Source organism: Melospiza melodia, chromosome 30 (genome assembly GCF_035770615.1).
Source record: "Melospiza melodia melodia isolate bMelMel2 chromosome 30, bMelMel2.pri, whole genome shotgun sequence".
Lineage (NCBI taxonomy): Eukaryota > Metazoa > Chordata > Aves > Passeriformes > Passerellidae > Melospiza > Melospiza melodia.
In genome coordinates, this window is record NC_086223.1 from 2,390,595 (window position 1) to 2,409,640 (window position 19,046).

General features: G+C 65.5%; 3 protein-coding genes and 1 long non-coding RNA gene across 4 annotated transcripts; 1 reads left to right on the forward strand and 3 right to left on the reverse strand.

The window, feature by feature from the left end:
- Positions 1-50: 50 nt before the first annotated feature.
- On the reverse strand, positions 51-4,737 carry LOC134430791 (collagen alpha-1(XVIII) chain-like). Its single transcript, XM_063178674.1, has 15 exons — positions 4,435-4,737; positions 4,113-4,232; positions 3,984-4,037; positions 3,813-3,839; positions 3,481-3,582; positions 3,280-3,324; positions 3,051-3,131; positions 2,895-2,936; positions 2,313-2,447; positions 2,129-2,191; positions 1,940-1,999; positions 1,700-1,771; positions 1,311-1,571; positions 500-603; positions 51-377 (listed from the first exon to the last, which is right to left on the reverse strand). The coding sequence occupies exons 1-15, from the start codon at positions 4,735-4,737 to the stop codon at positions 167-169; spliced, it is 1,680 nt and encodes a 559-aa protein (XP_063034744.1). The 3' UTR covers positions 51-166.
- Positions 4,738-4,998: 261 nt separating this feature from the next.
- On the reverse strand, positions 4,999-5,592 carry LOC134430899 (uncharacterized). Its single transcript, XR_010030918.1, has 3 exons — positions 5,527-5,592; positions 5,375-5,440; positions 4,999-5,162 (listed from the first exon to the last, which is right to left on the reverse strand). It is a non-coding gene; the product is annotated as an uncharacterized LOC134430899 (long non-coding RNA).
- A 3,779-nt stretch (positions 5,593-9,371) lies between these two features.
- On the reverse strand, positions 9,372-9,725 carry LOC134430792 (vasodilator-stimulated phosphoprotein-like). The gene has a single exon (XM_063178675.1). The coding sequence runs from the start codon at positions 9,723-9,725 to the stop codon at positions 9,372-9,374; it is 354 nt and encodes a 117-aa protein (XP_063034745.1).
- Positions 9,724-18,260, forward strand: IGFBP4 (insulin like growth factor binding protein 4). Its single transcript, XM_063178812.1, has 4 exons — positions 9,724-10,093; positions 15,623-15,777; positions 15,894-16,028; positions 16,310-18,260. Exons 1-4 carry the CDS (start codon positions 9,724-9,726, stop codon positions 16,436-16,438), a joined length of 789 nt encoding a protein of 262 aa, XP_063034882.1. The 3' UTR covers positions 16,439-18,260.
- Positions 18,261-19,046: the final 786 nt, after the last annotated feature.

Sequence of the window (19,046 nt, forward strand, 5' to 3'; positions counted from 1 at the left end):
TCCAGAGGATGTAGGAGGCTGCAGGCACAGCCCAGCATTGCCCCATGGCACAGGGATCTGTGGGATGGCACAGCCTGGCCGTGCACCTGGTGTCCCCTCAGTGCTCCCAGGGACATTCCCCAGGCCTAGAGGAGCACCCGGAGCTCCTGTTCGGGTGTCACCCTTGTCACCACATGTGCCGGTAAGGGAAAGCCACCTCGATGCAGAGCACGGCCAGCGGCGTGGAGCAGTTGTGCCTCTGCCCAGCCAGCAGCCTGCCCTCCCCCAGGGCGCTGGCCATGCCCTGGGCTGTGCCAGAGCTGCGCCAGCCCTGGCAGTCCCAGCGGCGGGCATGGCCACCCCGTGGCGTGGAGCCGTGCCAGGCTAGCCGGTGGGGCCTGTGGGTGGGGATGGGGTGAGAGGGGCACCCTTGCTCTTTGCTCCTGCATTTCTGCAGGGAGAGAGCCAGCACAGACCCCCCAACACAGGCCCACCCTTCCAGGACCTTGCCCACACTCACCAGAGGGGATCTGCCAGGACGTTGCGCCCGTTGAAGGAGTAGATGGGACCCCGCAGGGCAGCACCCCCAAAGAGGGAGCTCCAGGACTTGGCCAGCAGCTGCCCCTGTGGGCACGAGCCACTCTGCTGAGCCAGGGCAATGCCCTAATCCCCAGCCCTAATCTGGGTTCTGGGTGCTCCCCAAATCCCTGAGCACAGCCCCAGGGCTGGGTGGGGATCCCTCACTCACTGCAGCTCATGGGGGCTGTGAGGTTTTGCCACCCCCAGCCCTAATCTGGGTTCTGGGTGCTCCCCAAATCCCTGAGCACAGCCCCAGGGCTGGGTGGGGATCCCTCACTCACTGCAGCTCATGGGGGCTGTGAGGTTTTGCCACCCCCAGCCCCAATCCCCATTCTGTGGGTTCTGGGTGCTCCCCAAATCCCTGAGCACAGCCCCAGGGCTGGGTGAGGATCCCTTACCCACTGCAGCTCATGGGGGCTGTGAGGTTTTGCCTCCCCCAGCCCTAATCTGGGTTCTGGGTGCTCCCCAAATCCCTGAGCACAGCCCCAGGGCTGAGTGAGGATCCCTCACCCACTGCAGCTCATGGGGGCTGTGAGGTTTTGCCACCCCCAGCCCCAATCCCCATCCTCTGGGTTCTGGGTGCTCCCCAAATCCCTGAGCACAGCCCCAGGGCTGAGTGGGGGTCCCTCACTCACTGCAGCTCATGGGGGCTGTGAGGTTTTGCCACCCCCAGCCCCAATCCCCATTCTGTGGGTTCTGGGTGCTCCCCAAATCCCTGAGCACAGCCCCAGGGCTGAGTGAGGATCCCTCACCCACTGCAGCTCATGGGGGCTGTGAGGTTTTGCCTCCCCCAGGCCCTGGGGAGGGGGGGTACCTGCCTTGAGGTTGATGATGGGGAGGGTCCTGTCTGTCCTCTTGACGATGGACAGCAGCTGCTGGCTGGGGGCTGACAGGAAGGCCCGGAAGGTTCCGTAGAGCCCGGCCTCCTGGGACTGCCGGTAGCACTGCAGGTCAGCGCCCCGGATCCCGCTCATGTCGCCCCACAGGGGCACGTTGAGGGCAGCCAGGCGGAGCTGGGGGTGGCAGGGACGAGTTGAGGTCTCTGCTCGCCCTATCCCGGAGGGTGTGAGCCCCTGGCAGTGCTGGTCAGGATTGAGGGTCCCCCTATCCCATCCCCACCCTGGGGCCAGGCATTCCTTACAGATGGGATCCGTGGAGCTGTGGTGGTGGGCAGAGTCTGGGGCAGCCCTTGTTCCTCCTCCTCCTTCTGGATCTGCAAAAACACAGCTCAGGTCAGTCTGGGGACACCCATCTGTGTGCCCTCCCCAGACCAACACAACCCCAGGCTCTGCTCGTGCCAAGCTGGCACTGCCTGGCTGACATCCAGCCCATTGCTAGGGCACATCCCTCCCAGCATGGCCAGCCCCTCAGCAGAGCTCACCAGTGAGTCTGTTGGAGATTGCATGGTGTTGGGACCTCTTGGCTGCACCCTCTTCACCTCCTGGATGGAGAGGTGGAAGAAGAAGAAGGAGAGAATAGTCATGTGAGGTCTGTCCACTCCATCATGCAGAGGAGGGTTCTGTCTCCATACAGGGACTTGAGTGGGCCCTGCAGCTCCTGCACCCCTCACCTGGTACTGTGGGGTGGAGGCAGAGGGGTCGTCACCAGCCAGGAACGACTTGGGATCCTCCAGCTGCTCAATGACACAAACAAAGGGACAGGTTAGGAGGAATCCTCACCTTCCTGGGGATCTGCTGCCCTAACTTAGCCCTGGATCCTGCCCCCCCAGCCCTGCCAGGGACCCCACACGGTACCAGGAGGCGGCTCCAGCCGGCGGGGGTCCGCAGGAAGGCGCTGCTCCCTTCCCTCACATAGACCAGGCTCCCCTCGGGCACAGCACTGCTCGCCTTCACCATCAGCTCCTTGGACCTGAACACCCACGTGTGGCGCTGGGGGGAGGCAGAGGGTGAGGGTCCTGCTGGGGGGGTTTGCTGGGGCAGCTGGGGGGGTTTGCCTGGGGCTGCACCTGGAGATCAGCACGGGAGTCCGATGGCTCTGCCTGAGGGACACCAGCATCTGGAGAGCCCAGAGATGGTGAGGAGTCACAAGGCGTCCCAGAATAGGGCCTGGATGCTCCCATGGGAGCTGGCCCCACAGGGATGTGGTGGGAGTGGGTGACAGAGGCAGCAGTGGTGCCAGGGAGCCGGGCTGGCACGGCCCCAGCACCCAAGGAAGGGAGGAAGACTTCAGGAAAGGTGTCTCCACCTGGGAAATGCCCTCACCTGATGGCCAGCTGCGGTCTGTGGATGCCTGTGAGGGCAAACAGAGCCTGTGGCTGCTGCTGGGCACAGGGAGGGGACAGGGACACACTTGGGGACAGCGAGGCTGTGGCTTACCGGCTGCTTGCAGGGCGGCTGGGCATGCACGGGGTGCACCCTCTGCAACCAAAGACAGGCAGGTTTGGGGTTTGGGGGGGCCCTGGTGCTGTGCACGCTCACACAGGTGTGTGTGTGCTCTGGCACAGGTGTGTGCACACCAGGGCTGGGCCTTACATTGAGGTAGAGGAGGCCTGGAGGGCCAGGGGGGCCGGGGGGCCCAGGGGGGCCGGGGTTCCCGGGGGGACCTCGAAGAGCCTGCAAGGAGCAGTGAGGAGGTTGGACTGGGCTGGTTTGGGGCTGTGACACCCCATTGATGCCCCCCGTGTTCCCATTCCTGTCCCCTCCCAGGGCTGAGTGTCCCTGGCTGGGGCAGCACAGACACAGGCCAGGCAGGGACTCTCACATGGGGGATGATGGCTCCATAAATCTCCGGTTCCTCTTTGCCATCCTGCAAAAGAAGAAGACTGAGACGGATGTCCATCCTCCCTCTCTCCGTTTTTCATCTCCCCCTCTCCTTCCTCCACCCCATCTGGGTCCTGTGGGGTGAAGCATGTCCCCAAGGCTGGGCTGGGGTCCCTGGGCACCCCTTCCCCGTGCCACTCACCGTCTGGTACCCGCTGATGGAGCCCCACGAGCCGGGCTGGCTGCCGGTGCTGGGGAAGGGGAGGTGCCCTGGTTTGCAGCCGTGCTCCCCATAGCAGCACCCCTGGGTGAGCCACAGAGAGAGGCAGGGTTAGAGCCTGTGCTGAGGCTGGGGGTGGCTCGGGGCACGTTTAGGGGTGGCACAGGTGAGCACACGTGTGCCACGGTGTCCCTCCTCCCCCACCATGTGCCCCGATGGGAGGTGAAGGGTTTTGGGGAGCAAAGGCAGCGCAGAGGGCTCAGGGGTGGGGATGGCACCCCCCCAGCCCGCTGCTCTCCCCCCACACTACAAACCGGCTCTCCAGGGTCGCCCTTTTCTCCCTGGAAGGGAAGTGAGAGATGCTGTCAGCGCCCAGCTCTGGGGGTCCCCAGGCCTCCCAACCCCCCCAGGCAGTGCTGTGCCTCACAGCCAGGGTAGATGGTTGCTCAGGGTGCCAGGAGCCCTGCCCATGGTGCCCAGCTCACCTTGGTGCCCGGCAGCCCGGCCAGCCCGTGGTGTCCAGCGTGGCGTGAGTCACACTGCAAAGAGAGGATGTGTGGGGTGACACCGGGGTTCCCCCCACCAGGACCCACAGCTTGGGACCCCCTACTCACCCTGTAGTCCCCTGGTGGTCCTGGTGGCCCCATGGGACCGGGCATGCCCGGGGACCCTGGTTCTCCGGTCCGGCCAGGGCTCCCTGGCATGCCTGGCAGCCCATACTCGCCCTTCTCACCCTGAGGGCAGATGGCACAGGCTGGTGAGTGTGGAGCTGAGCCCCTGGGCTCCCCCAGGCCCCGCTGTGGCAGGGCTGGGACAGCCCTGGAGTGCTCTGAGGGCTTGGTAATGGGGCTGCTCTCCCAGGGCAAGGAGAGGAGCTGGTGAGCCCAGGTACCCCATCCCACCCCAGGGCCATGGACAGGGCTGGGACCCCCTTACCTTTGGTCCTGGGAATCCTGGCTCCCCTCGGAGCCCTGGTTTGCCAGGGTGTGATGCAGATCCTGGGGGACCAGGGGGTCCTTCGTGCCCAGGCACCCCGGGGGGACCCTGAGGCCCTGGGAGTCCGGGTGCCCCTGGGGGTCCATCTGGCCCAGCTGAGCCTGGAGACCCTGGGAGTCCTTCAGCCCCAGGGAAACCGGGTGGCCCCGCGGCTCCTGGGGGGCCTGGGGGTCCTGGCTTTCCCTCCCGCCCCGGGGCCCCCTGGGGGCCATCGTGCCCTGGGTAGCCGGGGGGTCCGGGCATGCCGGGCAGCCCGGGGGGACCTGGGGGTCCCGGGTTTCCTGCAGGGCTGGAGACTCCCAGCTGCTTGTCAGGTTGGAGGGAGAGAGGAGAGGGAGCAGAGTCAATGAGCTGCCGTGTCGCATCCCCTGGTCCCCCCTGGCCACCCGCACAGCCACAGGTGCCAGCCCTCCCCACCCTGCGGCCAGCACGGGCATCACCGGCCCCTGTTCTGTGCTCACCTCGTTCTCTGATCTCTCAGGGAGCGCAGCAGGCGCGGGTGAGCCCCGGGCTCCCCCAGCACCTGGGGGTCCCGGGGGTCCCGGTGGTCCCGGAGGGCCCCGGGGACCCTGGTGACCCGGCTGTCCTGGGCTGCCGGGCTTCCCCCTCTCCCCTAAGAATCCGGGCTGGCCTCTCTCTCCGGGGAACCCTCGGTCACCCTTCTCTCCCTGCAGGGGAAATTCAGAGCCTGGCTCCACCTTCTGGCACTTTTCTCCACTGGAGCCCCCTACGGGCACCTGCTGACTCCCCCCCGGGGCCACCGAGTCAGTTCTCCACCCAAAGCCCAAATTAGAGTCCAAATCCTGAGCAAAAAGGGTTTAGCTCAGACAAAGACCATCACGGTGGGTGTCTCTGGGTCCCTGCGGGAGGAGCAGCGCACCTTTGGGCCGGGAGGGCCGGGAGGGCCGGGGCGCACGGGGCAGACACAGCCGGAGGTGTTGTGCGCCTGGAGAGGGAGGGAACAGCCGTGAGCAGCGGGGCCGGAGCCCCAATGGACGGGTCCGACACAGGTGCCCCGCGCCCACCTCTCACCTGGAGGGCAGGGTCCATGTCCGGGACCGACGGGAGCCGCCGGGGCAGCCCCTTGGCCGTGGTCTGTGCGGGGGAGAGGGGCTGAGAGCGAGACCCCTGAGCATCATCCCCATTCCCCATTCCCAACTCCCACCATCCCCATTCCCAACTCCCACCATCCCCATTCCCCACTCCCACCATCCCCATTCCCCACTCCCACCGTCCCCATTCCCCATTCCCCACTCCCACCGTCCCTGTCCCCCACTCCCACCATCCCCATTCCCCACTCCCACCATCCCCATTCCCCATTCCCCACTCCCACCGTCCCCATTCCCCATTCCCCACTCCCACCGTCCCTGTCCCCCACTCCCACCATCCCCATTCCCCACTCCCACCGTCCCTGTCCCCCACTCCCACCATCCCCATTCCCCACTCCCACCATCCCCATTCCCCATTCCCAACTCCCACCATCCCCATTCCCAACTCCCACCATCCCCATTCCCCACTCTCACCATCCCCATTCCCCACTCCCACCACCCCCATTCCCCACTCCACCATCCCCATTCCCCACTCCCACCACCCCCATTCCCCACTCCACCATCCCCATTCCCAACTCCCACCATCCCCATTCCCCACTCCACCATCCCCATTCCCCATTCCCCACTCCCACCGTCCCCGTTCTCCATTCCCACCATCCCCATTCCCAACTCCCACCATCCCCATTCCCCACTCCCACCATCCCCATTCCCCACTCCCCACTCCCACCATCCCCATTCCCCATTCCCCACTCCAACCATCCCCATTCCCCACTCCCACCATCCCCATTCCCCACTCCCACCATCCCCATTCCCCATTCCCCACTCCCACCATCCCCATTCCCCACTCCCACCATCCCCATTCCCCCCTCCACCATCCCCATTCCCCACTCCCACCACCCCCATTCCCCACTCCACCATCCCCATTCCCCACTCCCACCACCCCCATTCCCCACTCCACCATCCCCATTCCCAACTCCCACCATCCCCATTCCCCACTCCACCATCCCCATTCCCCACTCCCACCGTCCCCGTTCTCCACTCCCACCACCCCCATTCCCCACTCCCCCCGTCCCCATCCCGTCCCGCCCGTGTTTTCCAGAGCCCTTTGTCCCGCTGTCCATCCCACGGGACCTCCCTGGCGTTCAGGACCCCTCCACCACCTGGATCTGCAGGAACTCCTCCTCCACCGCGCTGCCCTCCAGGATCTCCGGGGCGGCCGTGGGTCGGTGCTGCTGGGACAGACGGGGACTCTCAGGGCAGGGCTCTGGGACCCTCCCCCGGCCGGGGCTGCCCTCAGCAACCCCAGAGCTGCAGCGAGGGGACACTGGGAGCTGCCGTCACTGCTTTCCAAGGGGGCACAGAGAGCTGAGTTGGGGTTGGAGCAGGACGTGGTGCAAGCAGGGCATGGATAAGGGGAAGGACATAGCCTGGCAGCAGCTGGGGAATTTCGGGAGGAAAAAAGCACCCACCTGGCCTCGTGTGCGTGGTGGAGCACGGCCTGACCCCTTTGCTGCCCCCTTTGAGAGCTGGTCCCGGCGTTTAGGGGCTGTTGCCAGCGGAGGTTTGCTCAGCAGCACCTTCCCCGCGGGCTCCAGGCTGGCGTCTGTGTCTGCAGGAGCAAAGGAGCGCTGGGATGGAGGTGGAAGGGCTGGAGGGGGACCAGGGTGCCACAGCACTCCCATGCCACCAGCACCTCTAGACCCTGGCACCCCACACATCACCCTCCACATGCCCCCTCCGTGCTGAGGAGCAGGAATTTGGGGTGCTGGGAGAGCCGTGCCCCCATCCCACCATGCCTACCTTCCTCCCCATCCAGGCTGGGGGGCACGGGGCTGGTGCCGGGGTCCAGGGTGGTGTCCTCTGAGCCCAGGGAAAACCACTGCGCCGTGGCGGGGTGCAGGCAGCTGGCCAGCGCCGAGACCATGCAGAGGAGTCTCAGGAGGCTGCTGGACCCCATTCCGCTGCCCAGGATGGGGGGGTCCTCGGCTCGTCCCGCTCCTTGTGCCGTCTGGTCCCGCGGCCCCGCTCGGCGCCCGCTGTTATCGGCGGCCCCGCCACGCCCCCGGCCCGCCCCGCACCCACGGACCGGATCCGGAGGGTGCTGAGCGCCCACGGGGCCCCGGACACCGTCTGTGCTGCCAGCCCGGGGACAGGGGGCACTGGGAGCCGCAGGAAGGGAGGAGATGCCAGGATGGATGCGAGGGAGGGCTGGGGAGGAGAGGCTGCCTGGAAATGGGGAGTAAATGCAGTGGAGGAGGGGGGCACCGGCTGAGGACAGAGGGCACTGGCTGTGGGTGCTCCCTGAGGTCTGTCCTGCTGCTGGTGTTGGATTCCTGCAGCAGCTGTGCAGGCATCGTGTCCCAGAGTACACTCAAAGAGCCTGGGGTCTCACTGGTTTCATCAGAACCACCCTCAGGTGGGGGTTACAGCCCTCTCTGACCCCCAGCCCCCTCCTGCTCCTGCCTTTTGCCATCCTGCAACCTCTCCCCAGGGCTGTGGCAGCTCCAGACCCTGCTGGGTGTGTGGCTGAGGAGCTGCAGCCAGTTTGGGCCCCCACAGCCTCAGGAATCCCAAAGAGCCCCCACCAAGGACTGGGGGCACGGGGCTGTGCCAGGCAAGGGCCTGAGCACCAAACACCAGCACTGAGCCCCTGCGTGGCCTCAGAGCTGCGTTGGGGTGGGGGCAGCACAACTGTGAGGGGCACCAGCCCAGCCCCAGTCAGTGTCACAGGATGGTGCTGGGATGGTGCTGGGACAGGGAGCTGCAGGAGCAGCGTCTGGGCAGAGGTGAGGGAACTGTCCTCCCCTGCGTGCCCCCACTGCCTGCAGACACAACAATCTCCCCGGCGGGCACTCAGTGCTGCCAGCGCCTGATAAGGTGCCACAGCCTGGGCAGCACTGGGCACCTGTTTGGGTTTGGTCTCTGCTGGGACACTGAGTCAAGGCTGGTGCCTCTGCCCCGAGTCAGGGCCACTGTGCAGCACTGCCAGGCAGGGCAGGGGCTCAGAGCTGTGTGAGGAGAGCTTGTGGGGGCTGGGGGGTGTGAGGGACCCTGCTTGCCCCTGTCCTTGCCTGCACTTGCTGCTGCCCAGCTCACCTGCACGGGAGAGGGAAGATGGTCTGGAGAGTCCTGGTGGCAATGCCACCAGTGCTGTCACTCAAGCCTCAAAATGCCACTCTGAGCCCTGGATGTACTCACCCATGAGATGAGTTTGGGCTTCTCAGCCTGCATGACAGGCAGCTCTGCTCCTCTTGTCCCACCCACCGCACTGACCCCCACACCAGGGCCCCCCTGCCACATCCAAGACCCCCGTGCTGTGCCCACGCCCCCCTCCCCACATCCAGACAGGCCCCTCCAGTTGTCCCAAACCCGGTGTTGACTGCGATGCCCCAGGGCGCAGCTCGGGGGTCCCTGGCCCCGGGTGATGCTCGGGGACTGTCCCGCGGGCACAGGGGCTGCTCCTCGCCCTCTCCAGGCTCCCGTCCTCTCCCGGTGCAGCGGGGACTGGCGGGGCCGGGGTCCCAGGAGGCAGCCGGGGCTCCCGCCCGCTCCCGCTTTTCCCGAGTAGCCGCTAGGTGCCGGCAGCCCTCAACCTATCCCGGGCTGTGCGGGGCGGGGGGCGCGGGGGGCTGCGGGACCGGGGCCAGGGGGGCTCGGGGGGCCGGCGGGGCCGCCCTGGGCCGTCCCGGACACATCGGGGCCGAGCCGTGCGGGATGCTCCGTTATCAGCAGCGCTTCTCCTCCCGCCGGGACCCCCCACGCCCGGAGCCCACCCGGGGGTCTTGGCCGCGTTCCCCGCGCTGCAGCCCCGCTCGGTGTGACCCCCGTTCATCCCGGTTGCTCCCGGGACTGAGCAGGGCTGGAGGAGGCGGGGGTTCGGGTGGGCGCCGCGGGGCCGGGGGCTCCGGGCCGGCTCTCCGCGCTGCCCAGCGCCGGGGCTGCCCCGCCGGTGGCCCCGCCGTTGAAACCACCGGCGGTGCCGGTGCCGGTGTGGCCGCCGCCGTGGGAAGGGGGGGGGCGCGTCGCTGCCCGGTGGGTTCCCGGTGGCGACGGGGGCGGCCCCGCCGGTGGCCCCGGTGGCGGCGGCGGGAGGTGTGGCCAGGGGCCGCATAAAGCCGCATAAAGCCGCCGCCGCCGCCCCGCGCCCGCCGCCAGCCGAGCGCCGCGGAGCGGGGCCGCCATGCGCCCGCGGCTGCCGCTGGGGCTGCCGGTGCTGCCGGTGGTGCTGGCGCTGCTGGCGGCGGCGGCGCGGCCCGGCAGCGGCGAGGAGGCGATCCAGTGCCCGCCGTGCTCGGAGGAGCGGCTGGCGCGGTGCAAGGCTCCGCAGGGCTGCGCGGAGCTGGTGCGGGAGCCGGGCTGCGGCTGCTGCGCGACCTGCGCGCTGCCCCGCGGCACCGCCTGCGGCGTCTACACCGCCCGCTGCGGAGCGGGGCTGCGCTGCTACCCGCCCCGCGGCGAGCCCCGGCCCCTCCGCACCCTCATGCACGGCCAGGGCATCTGCACAGACCTGGCCGACGTCGAGGCCATCCAGGAGAGCCTCCAGCCCCCAGGTGAGGCGGCGGAGGGGCGGCAGAGGGTGGGTGCCCCCCAGGGTGGGTGCCCTGGGTGGGTGCCCTGGGGGTCCTTGTCCCTCGCAGGGGCAGTGGCATGACCCCTGTTGGCACCGACCCGCTCCCTGCTCACTCGGCAAGAGCTGTGGACTCTTCCCATACTTGGAGTGAGCTGATAAAAATGATGAGGAGCGACTTCTACACGGATAGATTGTGACAGGGTAAGGGGAAGGATTTTAAACTCAAAAGGGAAGATTTAGATTCGATGTTAGGAGGAGATTCGTCCCTGTGAGGGCGGTGAGGCTCTGGCACAGGTTGCCCAGAATATTTCTGGATGCCCCATCCCTGGAAGAATGCAAGGCCAGGTGGGATGAGGTTTGGATCAACCTCATCTGGTGGAAGGTGTCCCATGGCAGGAGGGCAGAACTGGGTGGTCTTTAAGGTCCCTTCCAGCCCAAACAATTCCTTGACTCTGAGAGGCAGGATGGGATGGGACAGCACAGGATGGGAAGGCAGGGAACATGTTCCAGGGAGGGAGCAGAGGCAGGCTGCGGGAGAGCTGGCACAAGGGGCTCACATTTGTGCCATCCTTACCCACCACGGGCACAGCGGTGTCACAGCCACTGGCACCGCATGTGCTGGAGGGGTGAACCTTCACCTGCTGTGCCCTGGCTGCAGCGTGACCCTGGACCATGGGACAGTGGGACAGTGTCCTGCGAGCACCTGCAGCCCTTGGGGACACATCCCAGCTGCCAGGGAAGCTCCTGGTGCACGGTGACCCCTGGGATGCTGCTGGCAGGTCTGGCTGCACCAGATCTGTTTCCCCCCTGTTTTCCAGGGGGAAACAGGAAAGAGGGCATGGGGCACCTGCTTCCCTCCAGGCAGGGCCAGCTGGGAGCTGTGTGGGAGCTGTGTGTGCCCTGCCGGGCTGGAGGAGCTGCTGCGCCTGTGCTCTGTCTGCCTTGCAGGTGGTGGTGGTGCCCCTCTGCCACATCCCTGGTGCTCGGGCAGGATTTGGGGTCTGAGAGCAGAACCAGCAGTGGGAAGCCACCCCAGAGCTGTGCAGGTCACACCATGGCAGTGAAGCTGCTCCCAGAGAATGAGTGTGGGGACCTGGTCCATTGGTGGTCCCCCTTTCCCATCCTGCAGGCTGTGACCAGGACCGTGTCCCCTGAACAATCTGCGTCTGGCCTGATCCTGGGGGGTCACTTGGAGCTCCCTGAGGGGCAGAAGGGACAGGAGCAATGTTTGTCCCTGCCCATCCAGGGGGCTGGATCCCACTTCCACTCCCTCCTTGCATGTCTGATCCACGGCAGCTCCTCTGGTGTCCCTGCTGTGATGAGTGCCACTCGTGGATAGGCCCCTCTGGCCACCTCTGCTGGGACAGGAGCTGGCTGGGAGTGCTCAGAGCCCCCCTGTCCTGCCTGTCTGTCCTCATCCCACATCCTGCAGGAGCTGTCTGGGCTCCCTGGCCCGGGGCTGCGCCGCGCTGCCAAGCCCTGTTGGTTTTGGCCGTGCCCCCGTGTAATGCAACATTTTTTCCCAGAGCCTTTAGGAAACAGACTTGCATTTTTTCCCTTCCTTCCCGCGGTGTTTTGGCTTGGCTGAGGATGGGTGGGTGGCTATGGCAGCCGGGTCGCCCGCCGGGCACCTCACAGGCAGCAGGATGGGCCAGAGGGCAGCAGGAGCCCTGTGCCCTGGACAGGATGTGGGCAGGACACCCAGAGCAATCAATGCCATCCCAGTGGCACATCCCAGGGACGGTGGCACTGTGGGGCTGGGGGCTCCCACACAGCCCCGCCTGGCACAGCCAGGGCACCCTGGCACGGGTAGCACCTCTGATGTCCCCTGGGGAGCAGCAGAAGGGAATTAGGTGCCCGTGCAGGGGCAGGGGTGTTCGGAGCAGGTGCCCCCGGCTGTGCCCGCGGCCCCGAGCGGTGCCGGCGGCTGGGAAGCGGTTAACGCGCCTCGTACAGTAAACATTTTGTCTGGGGGCTCTGGCCGGGGGGCTCCGCATTCCAGGGAAGAGGCTGGGATCAGGGGGCCGGGCTTTGTGAGCAGTCAGACCCGGCCCCGGCTCCACAGCCAGGAGGAGCCTCTCTGCTCACCCGGCACCGGCGGCACCCACGGGATGTGACCCTCAGGAGGTGAGGAGCAGTGCCTGCTCGCCTTACTCGAGCGGGTCTGGGCACCTCGTGCTGGACCCTGGCCCTGCCAGCTCGCGGCTGGCTTTGGGATCCCACTCCTCAGCCAGAACCCTGTGCAGGGCCAGCTCCAGAAGGTCCCAGCCCCGTTTTTCTGTCACAGCCGGCGGGTGGTGGTGGCTGAGCCCAAGTGTGGCAGCCAGGAGGAGGTGAGGACACATTCCCCAGCACACATGATGAGTGATTTAGTGTTGGGTAAATGATTATGTCTGGGAAAACCTGACCCATGGGAGCTGCCTTCATCCCGTGTGGTCTCTGTAAGCTGGGACAGATCCTGTTTCCTTTCTGTGTGCAGTCACTGGGAGGGATGGTGGTGGCTGAGCCATGGCTGGGCAGTGCCAGGCAGGGAGGACAGGCTGGGCTCTGCCAGGCAAGGCTCAGCCATGTCCCATCTGTCCCCTGGGGTGGGGACTCACCAGCACCTGGGTTTCTCCAGGCTGGGTGCTGCTCCTGGCAAGGTTCTGGTCCCTCTGGGCAATCACCTGCACCTGCATTCCTCACTCCCTGTGCTGCATCCTGACCTCCCCTCCCTCGGTCCCACATTGGGCACTGAGGTGGGAGGTGCTCAGAGCACGCCATGGGGACGGGCCAAGCTCCCAGCTGGCATCCCAGGCCAAGGGGCACTAGGTGCCTGGGTCTGCACCCCTGCCACCCCCATCCCTGGCTCCCCACGTCCTGCCAGAGCCAGCACTTGGCACAAAGAGCACGGCCCTCCCAGTGCTGGTGCCTGCCAAGTCCAGAGCCCAGGAAACCAAGAGCCAGCACCGCCACGGTCCTGCCAGGACCACCCACAGGTGACACTGGGGGCGCTGGAAAGGGACACGGAGGGTGCTGGGGCTCACTGTGGCTTGTGCCATGCTGGCCACACACACGTGGATGTCCCTTGTGCCCTTTGAGGCATGTGAGGTCCTTGGTGCTGGGGCTGGTGGCACGGGGGGGAGCGGGGCTGGAGCAGCGGGGGTCAGTGACACTTGTCTGTCCCCGAGGTCGCAGGGCTTTGCTGGCTGCCCCGGGCTCTGCTCCCACGGGATCCGCGCGGTGGAGCCGGAGCCCTTCCCGCTCCCTCGGGCTCAGCGCTGTGAATCACAGCCTCGGCACGTGACCAGCCTCATTTGCAGCTCCCGTTAATTGAAGGCGATGCTGAATGACTCGTTTGTGTGCCCTGTCCGCAGGCCGGCAGGAATCCTCCTCCTCCTCCTCCTCGTCCCGGGACAGGCGGCTGGTTCATGTGTCCAGCGATGTCAGCCCCTGCTCCCATCCCCTTGGCACCGAAATGACCAGAGAGGCTTTCCTCGGCCAAATAGGGACCCCCCTACCCTCCATGCCTCCGGGGTGGTGGTGCCCATGCAGAAGTGGCACACTGGGTGGCATCAGGACAGTGTAGGGAGTGGCAGCTCTGGGCTCCACACGCGTTTCTTTTCCCAAGTCTTTGTGCTGAAGATCCCGAGTTTTTTGGTCCGGTCGGATTTCCAGGGAGGCGAGAGGCTCCCTGAGCTGCTGTGTGTCACTCAGCAGGGGGACAGTGACCCCGAGGGCAGGGAGGGAGGGATGCTGGAGCTGCCGTGAGAGCCGGGGACCGCGGGTCCCGAGCGCTGTCAGGAGCAGGAGCCGCCTCGCTGCCCGGAGGCACCGGCGTTTCATGTGACCTTATGAAAATGTTATTGGCATCTGGTTTTATTTAAGCCGGGAGATTTGATGCTCTGGAGGCGGCTGGCGGGGGGAGGAGGGAGGTTTGGCTGTGGCGGCCACCGGTGAGGGCTTTCCCTGCGCTGCCTCCCGGTGCTGCCTTTCCACGGCGTGGGAGCAGCGCATGGAGGTGCGGGAACTCCGGCACGGTGGTCCCCAAATCTGCCCAGCTCCTCCTGTGTGTCTCCCCACGGGGATACAGGGGAGGAGCATCCTTGCCCGAGCCCCCGAGCTCCCGGCGGGGCTCTGCCACCAGCGCCCCCATTGCGCCACAGCCTCGTGGTTGGTGCCGCCGGGGGCTGGCGCTGGCACCGCTCTGTGCAGGGTCCTGGAGGCTTTGGGCTCGTGTTTCAAATTTCAAGGGCATGAGCTATTTCCTGGAAAAAAAAAAAAAAAAAAATGGACAGATTAAGCAAAAAGCAAATAACACCCACGAGGGAGGGGGCTTTGATTGGGGCTTCGCTCTGGACTTTACCCGGGCCCCCAGGAGCTGGGCCAGGAGCCCTGCACTGCAGGGGCCGAGGCAAGAGGTGCCGGTGGGAGATCAGGACCGGGATGCTGTGGGCAGGAAGCTGTGGCTATGACCCCTCTGCCTGCCTGTGGGAAGGGCCAGTGCCAGGTGTCACCCAACGGCCCCTGTGCTGGCGCTGTGAGCCCCTGGGTGTGACCCTCGACAGTGACCACTCCTGCCTGCTTTGGGAAGGTTTTCCCTGCTGCCCGCTGCAATATTGATTTGTTTAAGCCCAACCCCATGATAACCTCAGCCGCTTCCCTGCACAGCCCCGGTGGGCTGGGGGGCAAAACACTGCTCGGGCTGTGCCTGACACAGCTCTGAGCACAGGAGGAGCCCTGGATCCTGGGTAGTCCTCCTTCCACGGAGTCTTCACGGGCCCCAAACCGGAGGAACCGGCAGCTTTTTAAGAAGCTAAAGTCACGCCGAGCACTCATCTCATGACGCTCTGTCCAGCTGCCAACATCTGGGCCGGCAGCTTGGCTGCGCTCCTGGCGCAGGCGGGGGTGCCAAGTGCCGCCTTTTGGGATCGGCCCCGCGGGAGATTAACTTTCTTATTCCAGGAATTTCTTCTTTCATGTCTTGGCGAGGGCCGTTCCCCGCAGCAGAGCGCGGCTCCACTCCCGGCCGTGGCGCCCGGTGCCGCCCCGGGCCTGGCGGGGGCTCAGCTCCGCCCCGGTGCCTCCACTGCCACTGCAGCTCCTACAGGCGGATTTTGGGAGGCACTGAGGCGTCCTGGAGCTCGCTGTCAGTGTGTCAGCTTCCAGGCCTGTGCTGTGGGTGAGCACCTGGTGACATGTGGCTGGCAAGGGCACAGCCAGACCCAGCACACTGGAGCCACTGCCCAGCACTCGCAGCTGGCGTTTGTGACCCTACAATAACAGACACACGGCAGAACAAGTTGTTAGTTGTGGCTAATGAGTAGGAAAAACTCCCAGGAGTCTTTCCCAGTGCTGCAAAGAGCTCAGCCCAATGCAGTGGCGGTGGCAGGATGGACCCAGGGCTGTGAGTGACACCTGTGGGGACCAGAGATGGTGATGTGGCACCTGCCAGAAACCACTTGCCTCGGAGTGGAAATGTCACTGTGGACACTGTGGCACTGAGCCCCCTTGGTCTGTGTCTCTGCAGAGAAAGAGGAGATTGACCACCCCAACAACAGCTTCAGCCCCTGCAGCATCCACGACCGCAAGTGCCTGCAGAAGCAGCAGGCCAAGAGGGTCAACAACGGCAACAAGATGCGCAGCAGCGGGAGCCCTCACCACCGCGAGGACACGCGGGTCATGGTGAGCCCCGGGAGGGCCGGGGAGGGCAGGGAGGGTGCTCCAGGGTCAGGCTCCTGTGGCTCAGGGCCAGGAGGATGTGCCAGCACTGCGACCAGCTCAGGATTCCCTTTCCCCAGGCACAGGGCTCGTGCCAGAGCGAGCTGCACCGGGCGCTGGAGCGGCTGGCGGCCTCGCAGACCCGCACGCACGAGGACCTCTACGTCATCCCCATCCCCAACTGCGACCGCAACGGCAACTTCCACCCCAAGCAGGTAGGATGGGCTCTGACCTAGCACAGGGCACAGGGAGGGGCACTTTGTAGAGCCAAGGTGAGACTGGGAGGGGGACGTGGATGGAGGGGACAGTGACAAGGCACGGCAGAGCCTGCCTGGCTCCTGGCTTTGGTGGGGATCATCCTTTGGGTGCTGGGGGCCCTTTCCAAAAACCCCAGGTGGGATGGGGGTGCTAAAGCCCCAAAGAGAGCTCCTGGTTGGGTTGCCAGGCAGCCCGTGGGGTCCAGGCCGGGTGTCCTTGACCAGAGCCATCCCCACAGTGTCACCCGGCTCTGGACGGGCAGCGGGGCAAGTGCTGGTGCGTGGACCGCAAGACGGGCGTGAAGCTGCCGGGCTTCCTGGAGCTGAAGGGGGACTTGGACTGTCACCAGCTGGCCGACAGCATGTGAGCGTCCCCGCGGCGGCCCCGCGCCGTGCAGGGCCAGGACCCCCAGCCGGGGCTGCCCAGGAGAGGAGGAGAGGGGACGCGACCGCTGAGCAGCGCCGGGGGAGCCCGGGGTGCGCCTGGGATGGCGCCCGCGGCACCGCCATGACCACTACCAGCCTCCGGCAGGGACCCAGCCCGGCGAGCGCCTCCACCCCGCACGGACACGCCTTGGGTGATGCTGCCCCGGGCTGCCTGGGTGGAGTGGGTGGGGGGCACCCCTGATGCTGCTGCTGCTGCTGTCCCGTGGTGCCCCCCGTGTTGAGCCAGCACCCTCGGACAGCCGGCAGCTCGGGGGGCGCGGTGGCAGCGCCGCATTTGCGGCTCAGTGCCCTCCATGGCACACCTCTGCAGGGGCAGCAGCAGAAGTGCCTCATTCTGCCCTCCCTGGTGGCGAGAGGCTGCCCAGGCAAGGACTGGGGGGCCTGGAGAGACCCCCCTGCCTGCATCCCACCCTGGTGTGTGTGTGTGAAGGGCAGTGTGGCCGCTCAGAGCAATAAGAGACCTTCCCCGACCCTGCTGCAGCCCCCAGCCCCACAGCCCGGGACCTCCTCCCCATGGCCCAGCCCCATCCCACTCCCTGTGCAGGGACAAAGCCTCTCATCCATCCTGTCTCCCCCTCCTCCCTCCTGGGGTGAGGGGGTCGGGATCCCCAGGCAAGCAGCATTGAGGGGAAGGTGGAGGGGTGAGGGATGCCCGGGAAACACGTCCCAGGGGGAAGAGCTTCTTTTGGTTTGAGTTTTTTCTTTCTTCCCCAAAATTTAATATTTAAAAAATGTTGTTGGTGGGATCTGATAAGTGACTGTGTGGCCCCAAGGCTGGAATTCTCCATCCCCAGGGCCCGGGGCACTGCAGTAATGGCTCCCGTTCTCTCTTCTTGGCCAATGTGACAAAACTGGGATGGATTCTGGAATGTCTCCATGATGGGATCTGCAGATTTCACCAGCACAATGTTCTCAGCTGAGAAATTGTCACTGGTTTTGTACCTGGTTTATCTTCTGGGATGGAAATTTTTCACATAAAAACACCATGGAAATGTGCCAAAGACAGTGGGGACTTCCCCAGTCCCCTCCTGACCCACCCTCAGTGGTTGGTTTTGGTGTTCCATGTGGATTTGTCCTGTCCGAGGCCCCCCGATGGGAACAAAGCGTTTCAGTTTTAGTGAAACACCCTCTGCCCTCCTGATCCCTGCCTGCCCCGTGCCCTGCCCGATCCCTGCCCCTGCCTGCCCGTGGCCCTGCTCACACACAGCTTCTAAACTGAGTCCATTCACCAGGATGGTCCTCGGTGGGGAGGGGGGTCCCTGTCCCTGCCACCCCTCTGAGCCCCCGCACCAAGAAAGGGATTCCTGGGGCCAGTCCCAGTGCCAGCCCCAGTGCCAGCCCCAGTGCCAGTCCCCCATGGCAGCACCACAGCAGGACACAGAGCAGTGACAGCGCCAGCCTGGTGGCCTCGGCCACTCCCGGTCTGCACCAGGGCGGGTCCAGCAGAGCCTTTCCTGGCCTGGGGGCTCCTGGCAATGCCCCAGGGCACATCCTGTGTCCCTCTCCGAGGGGGCTCCAGCGTCTCGCAGCGTCTCTCCTGTAGTTTAGGGCTGTATTTACACACCACCATGTACCAGTGTCCCCCACCCCCAGCGTGTCCCCTGGAGCCCAAGGGGTCCCTGCCCATCCCTCCCGGGCCAAGCCCGTCCCATCAGATTCCCGTGTAGCACCGACCTTTTACAGTACACTTGAACCTTTGTATCCTCAAAAAAAAAGGTAATTACTGTATTTAATTTCCCATTATTTTATGTGTTTCTGTCTGGTGTGTTTTATCTTTTATGGCTTTAAATTACGGGAGGGGAGGGAGGGAGGCAGAGCAGGAATGAAGGGAATCCCACTGGTGTGGGCACAGCTCTGGTCAAGGACCTGCTCTGGGTTTGGGGTTCAGCAGCCCTGGAAACCCAGGAGCCCAAGAGCCTCTGGAAGAACTTCCCTGGGCAGGGATGGGGTGGGAAACAATTAATTCCTTGCTTCCTCATGACTCCCGGCTCAGTGTCTCCACGGTGCCACCGGGAGGATTGTCCCTGTCGCCCTGCACAGCGCCACCGAGCAGCGGCGGCGGCGCCAGCCCGGGGAGGGGACCCTGCACCGGCTTCAAAGTTCAGGGGCACCCCGGGACAGGCACCGGCTGCTCCAGGGACACGGGCTCCAGGCCGGGCAGAGCTGCAGCCCGAGGCCACATGTGTGGGTGCCTGCTGGTGCCAGGGCGCACCGGGCACCTCCAGCTCGGTGTTTCGGGAGGGGGTCAGGATGCAGGCAGGAGATGCCCAGGCACAGGAACTGCGACAGCTGTGCACTTCCTGGTCATGGCTCGGCTCTGTCCCGGTGTCTGCAGCCAGTTCTGCCCGGGGTCATGGCTCAGGAGGTCGCTGAGCCCGTGTTTGGTGGCTCCCGGGGCTGGCAGTGCCACCGGGGCTGGTGCCAGCCGGGTGCCCCGGTTACTGGAGCGGGCGGTGCTGGCACTGTACAAACAGCACCAGGATGGGCTGCTGCCAATACAGACAGCCCAGAAATGTGCTGGCATGGCAG

What these genes read in the sequence shown, in the direction of transcription:
- LOC134430791 (XM_063178674.1), bottom strand. Translation starts at nt 4,737, where the DNA reads ATGCCCGGACCCCCCGGCTACCCAGGGCACGATGGCCCCCAGGGGGCC. An exon ending in CCATCAGCGGGTACCAGACG is followed by an intron (nt 3,325 to 3,480) that starts GTGAGTGGCACG and finishes CTTCTTTTGCAG; the next exon opens with GATGGCAAAGAGGAACCGGA. An exon ending in CCTCCACCCCACAGTACCAG is followed by an intron (nt 2,000 to 2,128) that starts GTGAGGGGTGCA and finishes CTCTCCATCCAG; the next exon opens with GAGGTGAAGAGGGTGCAGCC.
- IGFBP4 (XM_063178812.1), top strand. Translation starts at nt 9,724, where the DNA reads ATGCGCCCGCGGCTGCCGCTGGGGCTGCCGGTGCTGCCGGTGGTGCTG. An exon ending in GGAGAGCCTCCAGCCCCCAG is followed by an intron (nt 10,094 to 15,622) that starts GTGAGGCGGCGG and finishes GTGTCTCTGCAG; the next exon opens with AGAAAGAGGAGATTGACCAC. An exon ending in GCAACTTCCACCCCAAGCAG is followed by an intron (nt 16,029 to 16,309) that starts GTAGGATGGGCT and finishes CCATCCCCACAG; the next exon opens with TGTCACCCGGCTCTGGACGG.
- LOC134430792 (XM_063178675.1), bottom strand. Translation starts at nt 9,725, where the DNA reads ATGGCGGCCCCGCTCCGCGGCGCTCGGCTGGCGGCGGGCGCGGGGCGG.